Genomic DNA, 17,120 nt, shown 5'->3' with positions numbered 1-17,120 from the left:
GCGCTATATATTATACAATGCAGCAGAGTGTACATTATACTACATTCTATATTACACACTGCACTATATATTATACTACATTCTATATTACACACTGCACTATATATTATACTACATTCTATATTACACACTGCGCTATATATTATACAGTGCAGCAGAGTGTACATTATACTACATTCTATATTACACACTGCACTATATATTATACTACATTCTATATTACACACTGCACTATATATTATACTACATTCTATATTACACACTGCGCTATATATTATACAGTGCAGCAGAGTGTACATTATACTACATTCTATATTACACACTGCGCTATATATTATACAATGCAGCAGAGTGTACATTATACTACATTCTATATTACACACTGCGCCATATATTATACAATGCAGCAGAGTGTACATTATACTACATTCTATATTACACACTGCACTATAGTATAATATAATGTATAGCGCACTCAGTAGTATGTCCTTGATGTCAGAAACGCGTAGGATTGTGCACTTTGGGGATAACAGTTGATTTATTCGGTTTCACTAAAGGATTGACTTATCTCTGGAGATGGACTTACCTTTGGACCACAGACGTGTAACGCGGTGTCCACACACTGATGCAGGGAATCCATAGGAGTAAGTGAGCGGAAACCACAAAAACAACTATTCTGCCTTGTAATATATAGTGCAGTGTATAATGTACAGTGTCCTGGTAACGTATAGTGCAGTGTATAATGTATAGTGCAGTGTATAATGTACAGTGTCCTGGTAATGTACAGTGCAGTGTATAATGTACAGTGCAGTGTATAATGTACAGTGCAGTGTATAACGTATAGTGCAGTGTATAACGTATAGTGCAGTGTATAACGTACAGTGTCCTGGGTTATATATAGTGCAGTGTATAATGTATAGTGTCCTGGTAACGTATAGTGCAGTGTATAATGTACAGTGTCCTGGTAATGTATAGTGCAGTGTATAATGTATAGTGCAGTGTATAATGTATAGTGCAGTGTATAATGTATAGTGCAGTGTATAATGTACAGTTTCCTGGTAACGTATAGTGCAGTGTATAATGTATAGTGCAGTGTATAATGTACAGTGTCCTGGTAACGTATAGTGCAGTGTATAAATTGGTAGTGTAATTATCTTTACGTTTTCCCATTTTACTTTCCAGCACATGATATTCAGGCACCGACGCTCGACAGATAATCCGTGATATTCCCGCCACCACTTAGTGGTCTTAATGTTGTGGCTGCTCGTGTGCATGTAACCCTTTCCTTACAGGAGGCCATATAATACTGCTGTTTATTCGGGGAGGGGGATGAGGCTGCAGCATGAAAAGGGTGGAGTTAGGTGAGGCAGCTGATTGGTCAGAGCCCATAGCACAGCTCTGACATCACAACTGGAAGAGCCGCCCACTCAGAGAAATCCGTGTAGCGAGAGGGAAGGAACACATCCCGGTCCTGTAGGGGGCGCTCTACGCAGTCACATCATCAGTCAGACAGTGATGAGCAGCACACGAGGAGTTAACAGAACACAGACTTTACTGTCATCAAATGAAGATCATAAAAAACAAGCTCAGTGCAACATATCACAAAATGAGGGGAAGGCGGGCATCGGCGGGCTGGTCCTCACACGGTGTGGCGTCGGCGGGCTGGTCCTCACCTGGTGAGGGGGCAGCGGACTGGCCCTCACAAGGTTGAGGCCGCGGAGGGCTGGCTCTCACAAGGTTGAGGCCGCGGAGGGCTGGCACTCACGCAGTGCGGCGGCGGGCTGGTCCTCACACGGTGTGGCGTCGGCGGGCTGGTCCTCACACGGTGTGGGGGCAGTGGGCTGGTCCTCACACGGTGTGGGGGCAGTGGGCTGGTCCTCACACGGTGTGGGGGCAGTGGGCTGGTCCTCACACGGTGTGGGGGCAGTGGGCTGGTCCTCACACGGTGTGGGGGCAGCGGGCTGGCCTTCACAAGGTTGAGGCCACGGTGGGCCGGCTCTCACATGGTGCGGCTGGTTGGCTCTCACAAGGTTGAGGCCGCGGAGGGCTGGCCCTCACGCAGTGCGGCGGCGGGCTGGCCCTCACACAGGCCGCATTTCACAAGCAGTGACCACAGAACCAATTCCCAGCTGTCGTTGGTGCCATTATATCCGGCGTTCGCACCGCAGAGATGGCGTTCCAATGGGATCATGGTTTTGGCATCAGGTATAGGGAGGGATTGGGACTGGAATGAACCATTATAAAAAAAAGGAAGACGGTTTCCAGCAGGGGCCCTATGTACACGAATTCTTATTGGGTTCTCCTGTTCCTGAGCCATGCTCCACCTCCATATTCAAGATGGCCGCCCTGCGGGTAATCTATGAGGAAGACTGACCCAGCGATCCCAAGAAGACTTACCTGACCACCCAAACCCCTCCGAATTAACACTTTCACTCCCGGAGTGTATTACGACAAGATCGCTCCTTCCGGCAGTCGACCCATGATCCCACAGTGCAACAAAGAATCATACATATATATCAAGGGTTAAAAAACATGGCAGAACGGGCGCTTACAGAGGGCTCCGCGTGGGGCCCTTGGGGCCACACAGACATCTCTTGTGAGAGTGAAATGCACTTTTATAGAAATGATACAATCTCTTGCTGCTCGAGTCCACCCCCCCACTACCGGAGCGGGGGCACTGCCAGCCTGGCATCCGAGAAAGAGGAGGAATAAAACATGGCGGCAGGGGGCAATGTACTGAACCCAGGGCCCCGCCCGGTAGTGTGCACGTGGGTCACCCTTCTGTCCGAGGAGCAGATATACAAAGCTTTGGCAGGGGCCAGGGGAAAGGCACAAGGCCTGCGGGTCCTGGCACAGTCTGCCCGATTCCTCCTTGGCTGAAGTGAGCGGGCACGGCTGCTCTAGTCGATGGTGCCCGGGTGGATGCTGAGCACGGGCGGCTCCAAGCAGGTGGGAGAATAATTCAGGTGCGGCTCCTTGATCCATAAGAGCGGCACACCATTTTTGCCCTCGCCAGTCTTGCTAGACGGTCGGCTGCGGAAGCGGACGAGGAGGATGGTGATGATGAGGATGCCGAAGATGGGGAAGGGGTAGAAGAAGACCAGGTAGAAGAGCGCGTCGTTGGAGCAGATGACCGACTGCAGGTTGGATTCTGCGGAAGAAACAAACATGGATGATGGCACCGAGCGGCCGGGCAAGGGACACCGCGCCCGGGCAGCCGGGCCGAAACTGAGGGCAGAACTGACACTGCCCTGGCATCACAATGCTGATCTATGGAGTGACTGGTCTTTTACTCCAGTCGCAGCAACAGCTGCAGTCCCAATTCTGCTGGCCGTCCTTCAGGCTGATTCTGACACAGAACACACAATGCCAGGTGGCTGCATCCGAAGAGTGGCTACAGCTCTGGATGTGACTGGAGTATAAGACAGGATAGAACGCTGAGTATAAAGCTCAGGATTTATCCTGTAACCGGACATGAAGTGTTGTCGAGCCGCCCTGCCCCCACTTACCTTTGCCTTGCACGGTCACCCATCCGATCAGTCTTTCGTCCTGTGCCAGCAGGTACCAGTCCCCGCGGGGCCCCATCATCCATTCCTGGACAGCGCAGGAGTAGTTGCCGGAGTCGGTTGGCCCGGCCTGAGGGACCCGCAGCTTATACATAGTGGGCGAGAGCTGGATCTGCTGCAGGCGGCCCTCCCAGCGCGGGGCGAGGGGGCTCCACACCCCAGAGCGGTCAGCCGTCAGGATGGTCTCAGCGTCTGCCCCTCGACCTCCACTGTGTAGAGACCAGGACACCGCAAGCTGCGAATCCGGCCGGGAACGGGATAAGATGGTGCAGTCCAGAGCAAAATGGCTGCCGTCCAGCACAGAGACATTGAGGGGCGCCGTGTCCAGCAGGAGGTCCGCATCTGTGGGGGGCAACACAGCGTTAATGGCAAGTTCTACTACTTCCTAATAGTCTCCGCTTGCTGTCAGTGACTGGAATGTTCATTGTTTGCTTACAGAGGCTAAAGACCTAACAATTCTCACTGCTGAGGGTTTGTTACAATTGTATCCAGTCTAGACAATAATCTGTGTACTCCAGACTGATACATTGTAACAAACCCTCAGGGCTGGAGATTTGCGCTGCTGTGTTGTTCAGAGTCAGACTGGTACACAGGTACCGGGGAACGCTGGGGCCCCAGCATCTTGTGGCACTCACCTGGGCGCCGCACACTGACGTAGGTGGCAGCTGACCGCTCCTCTGCCCGCTTGTCCCACTTTCCCGTGGCGTCCTGCAGCCATTCCTGTACCCGGCAGCTATAGGCGCCACTGTCCTGCTCCTCGGCCCGCAGTAAGGTGAGGGTGTAGAGCCCGGGGGACGGCTGCCCGAGGTGAAGGCGACTGCTGAGCTCGGAGCCTCCTCTGTCTTCATCCTCACTGGGGGGCAGCGCGACGCCATCTGGGGATATCCGGCTCACAGTGCTCCTCTCAGACTCTCCTGCCCCCCAGACCATCCACTCCAGCGACAGGCGAGACTGCGGCAGGGTACGGTTCAGCACCCGGCACGTCACCGTGAAGCTCTCGCCCTCCAGGGAGGAAATATTCCGAGGGAGCTGATCCACCTGCAGGTTGATAACTGAAGAAGATGGGGCACACATGTCAACTGGGCACACTGACCACGCACCAAGCAGTTACCTCTACCAGGACGCTGATCTTCTCCTTATACAACCGACCGGCGTCCCCCTCCTCCTACGCGCTGCCGACCGGCGCCCCCTCCTCCTACGCGCTACCGACCGGCGCCCCCTCCTCCTACGCGCTACCGACCGGCGCCCCCTCCTCCTACGCGCTACCGACCGGCGCCCCCCTCCTCCCATACACCACCACACACCGGCGTCCCCTCCTCCCATACACCACCACACACCGGCGTCCCCTCCTCCCATACACCACCACACACCGGCGTCCCCTCCTCCCACACACCGGCGTCCCCTCCTCCCACACACCGGCGTCCCCTCCTCCCACACACCGGCGTCCCCTCCTCCCACACACCGGCGTCCCCTCCTCCCACACACCGGCGTCCCCTCCTCCCATACACAGGCGTCCCCTCCTCCCATATACCGGCGTCCCCTCCTCCCATACACCACACACCGGCGCCCCCTCCTCCCATACACCACACACCGGCGTCGTCTCCTCCTCCTCCTCCTATACACCACACACCGGCGCCCCCTCCTCCCATACACCACAGACCGGCGCCCCCTCCTCCCATACACAGGCGTCCCCTCCTCCCATACACCGGCGTCCCCTCCTCCCATACACCGGCGTCCCCTCCTCCCATACACCACACACCGGCGCCCCCTCCTCCCATACACCACACACCGGCGTCCCCTCCTCCTCCTCCTCCTATACACCACCAACCCGCACCCCTTTCACCCTCTTCTCACCGGGCATTTTCACGTTGACCTCCGTCAGTCCTGATGTATCCTTGGCCAGCTGGTACCAGGCCTGGTTGGGGTCGAGCACCCACTCCTCCACCTGGCAGTAGTAGCTGCCGCTGTCCTCCCTTCGGGCCCCTAGCAGGGTGAGTGTGTAGTTTCCGGGGGTCAGCTCCTCCAGCTGCAGCCGGTTCTTCAGATCCGCCTCCTCGGTGTAAGTGCCATACTCCATGCCGGCCCCGCTGCGCACAATCAGCCTCCCGTCAGCACCCGAGGGCTCCTGAGCGAACCACAGCACTGAGAAGCGGGAGTCCTGGGTACTCTGAGAGCGCACCGCGCAGGTCAGGGTCACCGATGAGCCCTCCACCAGCGCCACCAAGCGCTTCCCCTTACTGATCTGCAGCCGCGACACTGAAAGACAGGATGGGGCACAACCGTGAGAATAATGACCCCCAACCAGGAGGAAATGTAACCCTGCCTCCTACAGACTGGGAATACTGGGCGAGACCACTGCAGGCTACAGCTCACCGTCACCCAGCTTTTCCAGGCTCCTCACATACCGCTGTGTAATAAGGTGGATTGCCGTGGTCTCTGGGAAAGGTGGGTGACAATCCACGTGTATTCATCATTCAGGCTCCCGGGAAAGCTGGGTGACGCGATACAGTCAGTATAATCCTGCAGCTGATGGTGGGGGATGTGGGACACATCTCCTCGCCCCGAGCTTTCCCCATTGATACTGGGACCCGCAGACTGCAGTCACTTCCCTGCCAGGCAACCGTTGCTAAGCAGACCCACGTTTCTAGGGGAACCAGAGGCACAGAGTCCCGAGGAGTGGGCGTAGGAGAGAGGGCTGCGCAGAAATAGGGAGAAGATAACACAACTGATCCACATCTTATGTTAATGAGGACCCTATATACACCGGGATCAGTAAACATGGACCCTATATACACACCAGGATCAGTAAAGATGGAGCCTATATACACCGGGATCAGTAAAGATGGACCCTATATACACACCAGGATCAGTAAAGATGGACACTATATACACTGAAAGCAGTACGAAAGGACCCTATATACACTGGGATCAGTATACGTGGACCCTATATACACCGAGATCACTATACATGGACCAAATATACAGGTTTCAGTACGAAAGGACCCTATATACACCGGGATCAGTAAACATGGACCCTATATACACTGGGATCAGTAAACATGGACCCTATATACACTGAAAGCAGTACGAAAGGACCCTATATACACCGGGATCAGTACAAATGGCCCTATATACACACCGGGATCAGTAAAGATGGACCCTATATACACTGGGATCAGTAAACATGGACCCTATATACACTGGGATCAGTAAACATGGACCCTATATACACTGGGATCAGTACGAAAGGACCCTATATACACCGGGATCAGTAAACATGGACCCTATATACACTGGGATCAGTAAACATGGACCCTATATACACTGAAAGCAGTACGAAAGGACCCTATATACACCGGGATCAGTACAAATGGCCCTATATACACACCGGGATCAGTAAAGATGGACCCTATATACACTGGGATCAGTAAACATGGACCCTATATACACCGGGATCACTATACATGGACCCTATATACACTGGGATCAGTAAACATGGACCCTATATACACCGGGATCAGTAAAGATGGCCCTATATACACTGGGATCAGTAAACATGGACCCTATATTCACCGGGATCACTGGATCCCATATAGACAGGTCATATTTTTGCACATAGGACGACCATCCTGTCCATCTACAGGTGCGAGGTCATGTGACTGCCCCAGGTGGACAGGGGCGCTGTAGCTTGATAAATAAGGGCAGCAGAGGGGACCCATCCTCCTCGCCCCATCACCCTCCTCCAAGGTACAAATCTGAATCTAGAGCGGGCGATATCATCTCCATAACCTGATAGCTCGTGGTGTGTTTATCAGCCCCTCCCCCAATCTATGGAGAGGGGAGGGGGGGGGGGATGAATCCGTAATAATCAGGAACGATTCCCCTGGACGCAGAGCGACCATTATAACTGAGCCGGGACATCCAGGGGGACGCGACTAATGGCTTCCAGAGGAGGGGGCAATGCTGGAGAGACAGCAGGGAGGAGGAGAGACTGCAGGGAGGAGGAGAGAGACTGCAGAGAGGAGGAGAGAGACTGCTGAGAGAGGAGGAGAGAGACTGCTGAGAGAGGAGGAGAGAGACTGCTGAGAGAGGAGGAGAGAGACTGCTGAGAGAGGAGGAGAGAGACTGCTGAGAGAGGAGGAGAGAGACTGCTGAGAGAGGAGGAGAGAGACTGCTGAGAGAGGAGGAGAGAGACTGCTGAGAGAGAGGGCAATGATGGAGAGACAGCAGGGAGGAGGAGAGAGTGCTGAGAGAGGGGGCAATGCTGGAGAGACAGCAGGGAGGAGGAGAGAGTGCTGAGAGAACGGGCAATGATGGGGAGATAGCAGGGAGGAGAGATTTAACTATCTATATTGGATGTTATGTGGTGGGTTATGCTGTCTGTATAGTGGATGTTATGTGGCGGGTTATGCTGTCTGTATAGTGGATGCTATGTGGCGGGTTATGCTGTCTGTATAGTGGATGCTATGTGGCGGGTTATGCTGTCTGTATAGCGGATGCTATGTGGCGGGTTATACTGTCTGTATAGTGGATGCTATGTGGCGGGTTATGCTGTCTGTATAGCGGATGCTATGTGGCGGGTTATGCTGTCTGTATAGCGGATGCTATGTGGCGGGTTATGCTGTCTGTATAGCGGATGCTATGTGGCGGGTTATACTGTCTGTATAGTGGATGCTATGTGGCGGGTTATGCTGTCTGTATAGTGGATGCTATGTGGCGGGTTATGCTGTCTGTATAGTGGATGTTATGTGGCGGGTTATGCTGTCTGTATAGTGGATGTTATGTGGCGGGTTATGCTGTCTGTATAGTGGATGCTATGTGGCGGGTTATGCTGTCTGTATAGTGGATGTTATGTGGCGGGTTATGCTGTCTGTATAGTGGATGCTATGTGGCGGGTTATGCTGTCTGTATAGTGGATGCTATGTGGCGGGTTATGCTGTCTGTATAGTGGATGCTATGTGGCGGGTTATGCTGTCTGTATATTGGATGTTATGTGGCGGGTTATGCTGTCTGTATAGCGGATGCTATGTGGCGGGTTATACTGTCTGTATAGTGGATGCTATGTGGCGGGTTATGCTGTCTGTATAGTGGATGCTATGTGGCGGGTTATACTGTATAGTGGATGCTATGTGGCGGGTTATACTGTCTTATAGTGGATGCTATGTGGCGGGTTATGCTGTCTGTATAGTGGATGCTATGTGGCGGGTTATGCTGTCTTATAGTGGATGCTATGTGGTGTTCACAGGTAGCAGAGGTAGCGGTGTCCTATTACACACAGGGGGTGTAGATCTGGATTTACCAGTCGGACGGTGAGGGCCACGCCCGGCTCGGTGTGGCACAGGGTGGCAGCAGCCGCCTCTCACCTGGTCGCTGGACTCGGATCTCCAGCAGGTTGGAGGTCCTCTCGGCCAGGCGGCTCCAGCTGGAGTTGTAGTCCCTTCTCCACAGCTCGGCCAGGCACTGGTACTTCCCGGCCTCGGAGTCGCTGGCTCGGCTGACGCTCAGACGCACGTTGTGGCTGGAGTCGGTTTTCTCCACAATGCTGCGGCCTCGGAAGTTGCCAGCTCTGTCACCCCACTGCACCCCGCCAGAGCGGCTGAACGTCACCAGGTCATGGCTGTCCCCTCCGCTGGCCGGCTGGAATCGCCAGGTCACCGAGATGCCCACCCAGGGCGGATAGTGAGGCTTCAGGATGCACTGAAGGTCAAAGGAGTCATAGTAGCTGACACCAGGGGTGCGGGTGATGGCCGTCACCGCAAAACCCGTCTCTGGAGGAAGAAGAGGAGAATTAACACATAGCAGTCCTGAAATCCTCTGTGCTGCTCCTTCCACTATGTAACTCTCATCCTGCAACCTCCACAAGATCAGCTCACTTATCTCCTGAAATCCTATGTGCTGCTGGGAGGACCCTGCTCCTTCCACTATGTAACTCTCACCCTGTGACCTCCACAAGATTAGCGCACTCCTCTCCTGAAATCCTCTGTGCTGCTCCTTCCACTATGTAACTCTCACCCTGTCACCTCCACAAGATCAGCACACTCCTCTCCTGAAATCCTCTGTGCTGCTCCTTCCACTATGTAACTCTCACCCTGTCACCTCCACAAGATCGGCACACTCCTCTCCTGAAATCCTCTGTGCTGCTGGTGACCCTGCTCCTTCCACTATGTACCTCTCACCCTGTCACCTCCACAAGATCAGCGCACTCCTCTCCTGAAATCCTCTGTGCTGCTGGGACCCTGCTCCTCCCACTATGTAACTCTCATCTTGTCACCTCCACAAGATCAGCAGACTCCTCTCCTGAAATCCTCTGTGCTGCTGGGAGGACCCTGCTCCTTCCACTATGTAACTCTCAGCCTGTGACCTCCACAAGATCAGTGCACTGCTCTCCTGAAATCCTCTGTGCTGCTCCTTCCACTATGTAACTCTCATCCAGCGACCTCCACAGGATCAGTGCACTCCTCTCCTGAAATCCTCTGTGCTGCTGGGGACCCTGCTCCTTCCACTATGTAACTCTCAGCCTGTGACCTCCACAAGATCAGTGCACTGCTCTCCTGAAATCCTCTGTGCTGCTCCTTCCACTATGTAACTCTCATCCAGCGACCTCCACAGGATCAGTGCACTCCTCTCCTGAAATCCTCTGTGCTGCTGGGGACCCTGCTCCTTCCACTATGTAACTCTCAGCCTGTGACCTCCACAAGATCAGTGCACTGCTCTCCTGAAATCCTCTGTGCTGCTCCTTCCACTATGTAACTCTCATCCAGCGACCTCCACAGGATCAGTGCACTCCTCTCCTGAAATCCTCTGTGCTGCTGGGACCCTGCTCCTTCCACTATGTAACTCTCATCCAGCGACCTCCACAGGATCAGTGCACTCCTCTCCTGAAATCCTCTGTGCTGCTGGGACCCTGCTCCTTCCACTATGTAACTCTCATCAAGCGACCTCCACAGGATCAGTGCACTCCTCTCCTGAAATCCTCTGTGCTGCTGGGACCCTGCTCCTTCCACTATGTAACTCTCATCCAGTGACTTCCACAAGATCAGTGCACTGCTCTCCTGAAATCCTCTGTGCTGCTCCTTCCACTATGTAACTCATCCAGCGACCTCCACAGGATCAGTGCACTCCTCTCCTGAAATCCTCTGTGCTGCTGGGACCCTGCTCCTTCCACTATGTAACTCTCATCCAGTGAACTCCACAGGATCAGTGCACTCCTCTCCTGAAATCCTCTGTGCTGCAGGTGACCCTGCTCCTTCCACTATCTAACTCTCATCCTGCGATCTCCACAAGATCAGCACACTGCTCTCCTGAAATCCTCTGTGCTGATCCCTCTATGTGACTGTAGCGTCCTCGCCTCTGCTGGTGTCACATGACTCTGGTCTCATGGCGGTTACTGTCTCTGCTCGTGGTCACTCAGCCACGTCACGCCACTTATGCTTCTTGTCTGCAGTGGTAGCGAGAGGACAGCACGTTTCACACACTCATCATGGACCGGTGCCAGAATTTCAGGTAGAACCGTCGCACAGTTATCACCGTGATGTCTGACGCTCCAGTCACATCCAGAGCTGCAGCCACAACTATCCTGACAGGGCCCTGAGCTTCTTCATCACCCCCCATGTAGATGTGAGCGGTGGCTTCACGCTTTGCCAAAATCGCCATGATCGGTACGGTTAATGAACTGACCTGCCCCATGTATACATCACATCCAGAGCTGCACTCACGTTTCTGCCATCTTCTACTCTAATACTACTCTGACCTCAGAGGATGCTGCTTGTTGAGTGTCTCCACAGAGCATGGGGCCCATGACGCTGAATTCCAGGTCAGTGCAGAGCTCTGCCCGTCAGCAGATGTGTGGAGGCAGCACTGGATGTGACTGGAGTAGAAGCGGTTGTGTTACCTTATGGAGCATGAGCCGGATTGTGAGCTTGGTGACTCACCTAGCGAGGTGACGTCCACACTGGTCCTGGCGGACCTCTCGCCCAGCCTCTGCCAATCTCCGTCATAGCTGGGCAGCCACTCTGTGACGCGGCACTCGTAGGAGCCAGCATCTTGGCGCTGGCTGCTCTCCAGCTCTAGGGTGAAGGTGTCGGAGCCGGACCTCACCATCCGCAGACCTCCGCTACTGGCTCGTTCTCGGTACGCCTGGCTCGCCCAGGTCACTCCATCCCGATCCTGCTGGATGACCTCTCTCTGGCGGGTTTGTGCATCCTGGAGGTGCCATGAGGCAGATATGCGGCTCTGTGGACCAAACAGTGAGGCCACCAAACAAGTCAAGAAGATGCGGGAGCCTTCCAGGACCGAGCTGGAGTTCGCCAACACCGTGACTGTGACCGAGGTCTCTGCGAATGAGGAAGAGACAAAAACAAGCAACATTTACATCCGACCCCAGGACATGGAGGAGCCCCGGCAACAGGAGGGGACAGACACGGAGGAGGCCCCGGCGACAGGGAGGGGGACAGACACGGAGGAGGCCCCGGCGACAGGGAGGGGGACAGACACGGAGGAGGCCCCGGCGACAGGGAGGGGGACAGACACGGAGGAGGCCCCGGCGACAGGGAGGGGGACAGACACGGAGGAGGCCCCGGCGACAGGGAGGGGGACAGACACGGAGGAGGCCCCGGCGACAGGGAGGGGGACAGACACGGAGGAGGCCCCGGCGACAGGGAGGGGGACAGACACGGAGGAGGCCCCGGCGACAGGGAGGGGGACAGACACGGAGGAGGCCCCGGCGACAGGGAGGGGGACAGACACGGAGGAGGCCCCGGCGACAGGGAGGGGGACAGACACGGAGGAGGCCCCGGCGACAGGGAGGGGGACAGACACGGAGGAGGCCCCGGCGACAGGGAGGGGGACAGACACGGAGGAGGCCCCGGCGACAGGGAGGGGGACAGACACGGAGGAGGCCCCGGCGACAGGGAGGGGGACAGACACGGAGGAGGCCCCGGCGACAGGGAGGGGGACAGACACGGAGGAGGCCCCGGCGACAGGGAGGGGGACAGACACGGAGGAGGCCCCGGCGACAGGGAGGGGGACAGACACGGAGGAGGCCCCGGCGACAGGGAGGGGGACAGACACGGAGGAGGCCCCGGCGACAGGGAGGGGGACAGACACGGAGGAGGCCCCGGCGACAGGGAGGGGGACAGACACGGAGGAGGCCCCGGCGACAGGGAGGGGGACAGACACGGAGGAGGCCCCGGCGACAGGGGGGGGACAGACACGGAGGAGGCCCCGGCGACAGGGGGGGGACAGACACGGAGGAGGCCCCGGCGACAGGGGGGGACAGACACGGAGGAGGCCCCGGCGACAGGGGGGGACAGACACGGAGGAGGCCCCGGCGACAGGGGGGGACAGACACGGACAAGGCTCGCTCACATGGGGGACAGACACGGACAAGGCTCGCTCACATGGGGGACAGACACGGACAAGGCTCGCTCACATGGGGGACAGACACGGACAAGGCTCGCTCACATGGGGGACAGACACGGACAAGGCTCGCTCACATGGGGGACAGACACGGACAAGGCTCGCTCACATGGGGGACAGACACGGACAAGGCTCGCTCACATGGGGGACAGACACGGACAAGGCTCGCTCACATGGGGGACAGACACGGACAAGGCTCGCTCACATGGGGGACAGACACGGACAAGGCTCGCTCACATGGGGGACAGACACGGACAAGGCTCGCTCACATGGGGGACAGACACGGACAAGGCTCGCTCACATGGGGGACAGACACGGACAAGGCTCGCTCACATGGGGGACAGACACGGACAAGGCTCGCTCACATGGGGGACAGACACGGACAAGGCTCGCTCTCATGGGGGACAGACACGGACAAGGCTCGCTCACATGGGGGACAGACACGGACAAGGCTCGCTCACATGGGGGACAGACATGGAGTTGGTAGCTTACTCAGGGCTGAGACAGTGATGGGGATGTTCTTCGGTCTTTTGCTGTCGCGGTCCACCATTTCGCCGGATGCCGACTTCTCCCTCTCCGTCACTCTGCAGTTGTATTTGCCGCTATCTTCTGGACGAAGCCGAAAGATCTTGAGGGAGAAGATGCTGTCACTGTCCCGGGCCACGCGCACCTCTCCATGACCCTCCCTCTGGCTGTAGTCTCCGGTCAGGGTGGCCACCCCGCCGGGGCTCAGACTGGCGATCAGCGAGCTGTTAAAGGCCCAGGACACCGCAAATATGCGATCGGCTGCGTTCTGAGCCTCAATGATGCAGCGCAGCTCCGCGGCCTCCCCTGCGCTGTACATGCGGCGGTCCGTCTCCAGACGCACATTGAATTCCTTATCTACAAGAGAGAGATTGTCCCATAGTGACCAACGGGCTGACTCCAGCTATCCCCTATACTGCTGCTGACAACCTGCCCATATGTCATATCAGCCCCATGTCCCCAGCTTTCCCTCCATTTTTACCTGTTGCTTGGACAATGACCTCTGACCCCTCGGAGTGTTTGGTGGTCATAGTGAACCAGGATCGGTCGGGGTCCTCTATCCACTCGGCCCCCTGGCAGTAGTACTCCCCGTGGTCAGACGGGTGCAGGTTGTACATGGTCAGGCGGAAGGTGCTGTTCCCCACTTTATTCAGCTGGACGTCCCCCACTGAGAAGCGCTGAGTGTAGGACGAACCAGGGCGCAGGGTGAACTCTCGGGTCAGGGCGATCACCTCCTCCGTCTGCTCGCCATTCCTGCGGTACCATGACACGGAAATGTGGGTGTGCTGGAGGGTGCTGTGGGAAACGTCACACGAGAGCTGCAGGGAGCCCCCCTCAACCTTCTGCAGGGTCTGAGCCGAGGACGAGACGAGCAGCGTGTCAGGGATCACTGCGGACAGAGGAAACGGTGAGAGCGGGGTCAGGGGTCACTGCGGACAGAGGAAACGGTGAGAGCGGGGTCAGGGGTCACTGCGGACAGAGGAAACGGTGAGAGCGGGGTCAGGGGTCACTGCGGACAGAGGAAGCGGTGAGAGCGGGGTCAGGGGTCACTGCGGACAGAGGAAGCGGTGAGAGCGGGGTCAGGGGTCACTGCGGACAGAGGAAACGGTGAGAGCGGGGTCAGGGGTCACTGCGGACAGAGGAAACGGTGAGAGCGGGGTCAGGGGTCACTGCGGACAGAGGAAACGGTGAGAGCGGGGTCAGGGGTCACTGCGGACAGAGGAAACGGTGAGAGCGGGGTCAGGGGTCACTGCGGACAGAGGAAACGGTGAGAGCGGGGTCAGGGGTCACTGCGGACAGAGGAAACGGTGAGAGCGGGGTCAGGGGTCACTGCGGACAGAGGAAACGGTGAGAGCGGGGTCAGGGGTCACTGCGGACAGAGGAAACGGTGAGAGCGGGGTCAGGGGTCACTGCGGACAGAGGAAGCGGTGAGAGCGGGGTCAGGGGTCACTGCGGACAGAGGAAACGGTGAGAGCGGGGTCAGGGGTCACTGCGGACAGAGGAAACGGTGAGAGCGGGGTCAGGGGTCACTGCGGACAGAGGAAACGGTGAGAGCGGGGTCAGGGGTCACTGCGGACAGAGGAAACGGTGAGAGCGGGGTCAGGGGTCACTGCGGACAGAGGAAACGGTGAGAGCGGGGTCAGGGGTCACTGCGGACAGAGGAAACGGTGAGAGCGGGGTCAGGGGTCACTGCGGACAGAGGAAACGGTGAGAGCGGGGTCAGGGGTCACTGCGGACAGAGGAAACGGTGAGAGCGGGGTCAGGGGTCACTGCGGACAGAGGAAACGGTGAGAGCGGGGTCAGGGATCACTGCGGACAGAGGAAACGGTGAGAGCGGGGTCAGGGATCACTGCGGACAGAGGAAACTGTGAGAGCGGGGTCAGGGGTCACTGCGGACAGAAGAAACGGTGAGAGCGGGGTCAGGGGTCACTGCGGACAGAAGAAACGGTGAGAGCGGGGTCAGGGATCACTGCGGACAGAGGAAACGGTGAGAGCAGGGTCAGGGATCACTGCGGACAGAGGAAACTGTGAGAGCGGGGTCAGGGGTCACTGCGGACAGAGGAAACGGTGAGAGCGGGGTCAGGGGTCACTGCGGTCAGAGGAAACGGTGAGAGCAGGGTCAGGGGTCCCCCCAACAAAAACCTGAACCCCCAAACCACACGAGCTGGACAAGGACAAACAGTTATACATTCTGTACGTCAGTGGGAAGAGAAGGGACCTTCAATAGCTGCGGGCCCCACATGCCGAGCATGGACGTCTATCAGTAGGAAAGGAGGCACGGTGCTGCCAGCAACCTTATGTACCCCCGTCTACCAGACCCCTCCACCCCCTTTCCCCAGGACCCCACCGCTCTCCCCAACTTCCTCCGGACCCCTCCGCTCTGCCCCCCCACCCTTCCTCCGGACCCCTCCACTCTCCCCCCCACCCTTCCTCCGGACCCCTCCACTCTCCCCCCCACCCTTCCTCCGGACCCCTCCACTCTCCCCCCCACCCTTCCTCCGGACCCCTCCACTCTCCCCCCCACCCTTCCTCCGGACCTCTCCGCTCCCCCCCCACCCTTCCTCCGGACCCCTCCGCTCTCCCCCCCACCCTTCCTCCGGACCCCTCCGCTCTCCCCCCCACCCTTCCTCCGGACCCCTCCGCTCTCCCCCCCACCCTTCCTCCGGACCTCTCCGCTCCCCCCCCACCCTTCCTCCGGACCCCTCCGCTCTCCCCCCCACCCCCCCTTCCTCAGGACCGCTCTCCCCCCCGCCCACCCTTCCTCAGGACCGCTCTGCCCCTCACCTCCCCTTCCTCAGGAACGCTCTGCCCCCTGCCCCCCCCCCTTCCTCCGGACCCCTCCGCTCTGAGTTGGGAGACCCCCATACACATTATACACTTGTCTGGCCCCCCCCATACTTGGTGGGCTCGCCCCGTCTATCATCTCATCAGGCTCCCTTAGCATTAGGTGGGGTTACGAGGCTCAGGGGCCCAGACCCCCAGATGGAGGACGATAAGAACATGTAATCATGTTCCAGCCTCGCCAATCCATCCTCATTTAATAAAGCCGTGGGGGAGGGGGGCACAAATTAACTCGTCAACTGCCAGCGCACAGCAGCCGCCAGGAGACAAAGCAGCTTCCGCTCCAGACATAAAGCAGATCTGTAATGAAAAGATAAATGACCAGCTGCCAGACAGGGCGCGGGCAGAGGAGGAGGGAAGGTGCCAGGGCGCGGGCAGAGGAGGAGGGAAGGTGCCAGGGCGCGGGCAGAGGAGGAGGGAAGGTGCCAGGGCATGGACAGAGGAGGAGGGAAGGTGCCAGGGCATGGACAGAGGAGGAGGGAAGGTGCCAGGGCATGGACAGAGGAGGAGGGAAGGTACCAGGGCGTGGGCAGAGGAGGGAAGGTACCAGGGCGTGGGCAGAGGAGGGAAGGTGCCAATCAAATTCCACCTTTCATTTTACAGATGGCCCTCCCTGCCGTCCTCCTGTGTATGATGGGTGTCCCCTCCCTGCCGTCCTCCTGTGTATGATGGGTGTCCCCTCCCTGCCGCCCCCCTGTGTATGATGGGCGTCCCCTCCCTGCCGTCCTCCTGTGTATGATGGGCGTCCCCTCCCTGCCGTCCTCCTGTGTA

At 57.4% G+C, this 17,120-nt stretch overlaps 1 protein-coding gene across 1 annotated transcript in view; it reads right to left on the bottom strand.

Annotated features, from left to right (window-relative positions):
* Positions 1–1,734: 1,734 nt before the first annotated feature.
* Positions 1,735–17,120, bottom strand: part of IGSF3 (immunoglobulin superfamily member 3) — a 28,279-nt gene continuing 12,893 nt past the window's right edge. The window contains exons 4-11 of the mRNA XM_040422777.1: positions 13,990–14,397; positions 13,476–13,865; positions 11,498–11,899; positions 8,930–9,334; positions 5,421–5,822; positions 4,202–4,618; positions 3,510–3,908; positions 1,735–3,151 (exon numbers count right to left, since the gene is read on the bottom strand). Coding sequence (XP_040278711.1) covers positions 2,901–3,151; positions 3,510–3,908; positions 4,202–4,618; positions 5,421–5,822; positions 8,930–9,334; positions 11,498–11,899; positions 13,476–13,865; positions 13,990–14,397 — 3,074 coding nt within the window. The 3' untranslated portion in view covers positions 1,735–2,900. The remainder of the gene's footprint in view (positions 3,152–3,509; positions 3,909–4,201; positions 4,619–5,420; positions 5,823–8,929; positions 9,335–11,497; positions 11,900–13,475; positions 13,866–13,989; positions 14,398–17,120) is intronic.

Source organism: Bufo bufo, chromosome 3 (genome assembly GCF_905171765.1).
Source record: "Bufo bufo chromosome 3, aBufBuf1.1, whole genome shotgun sequence".
NCBI lineage: Eukaryota > Metazoa > Chordata > Amphibia > Anura > Bufonidae > Bufo > Bufo bufo.
This window is presented reverse-complemented; position numbering and strand designations above follow the sequence as displayed.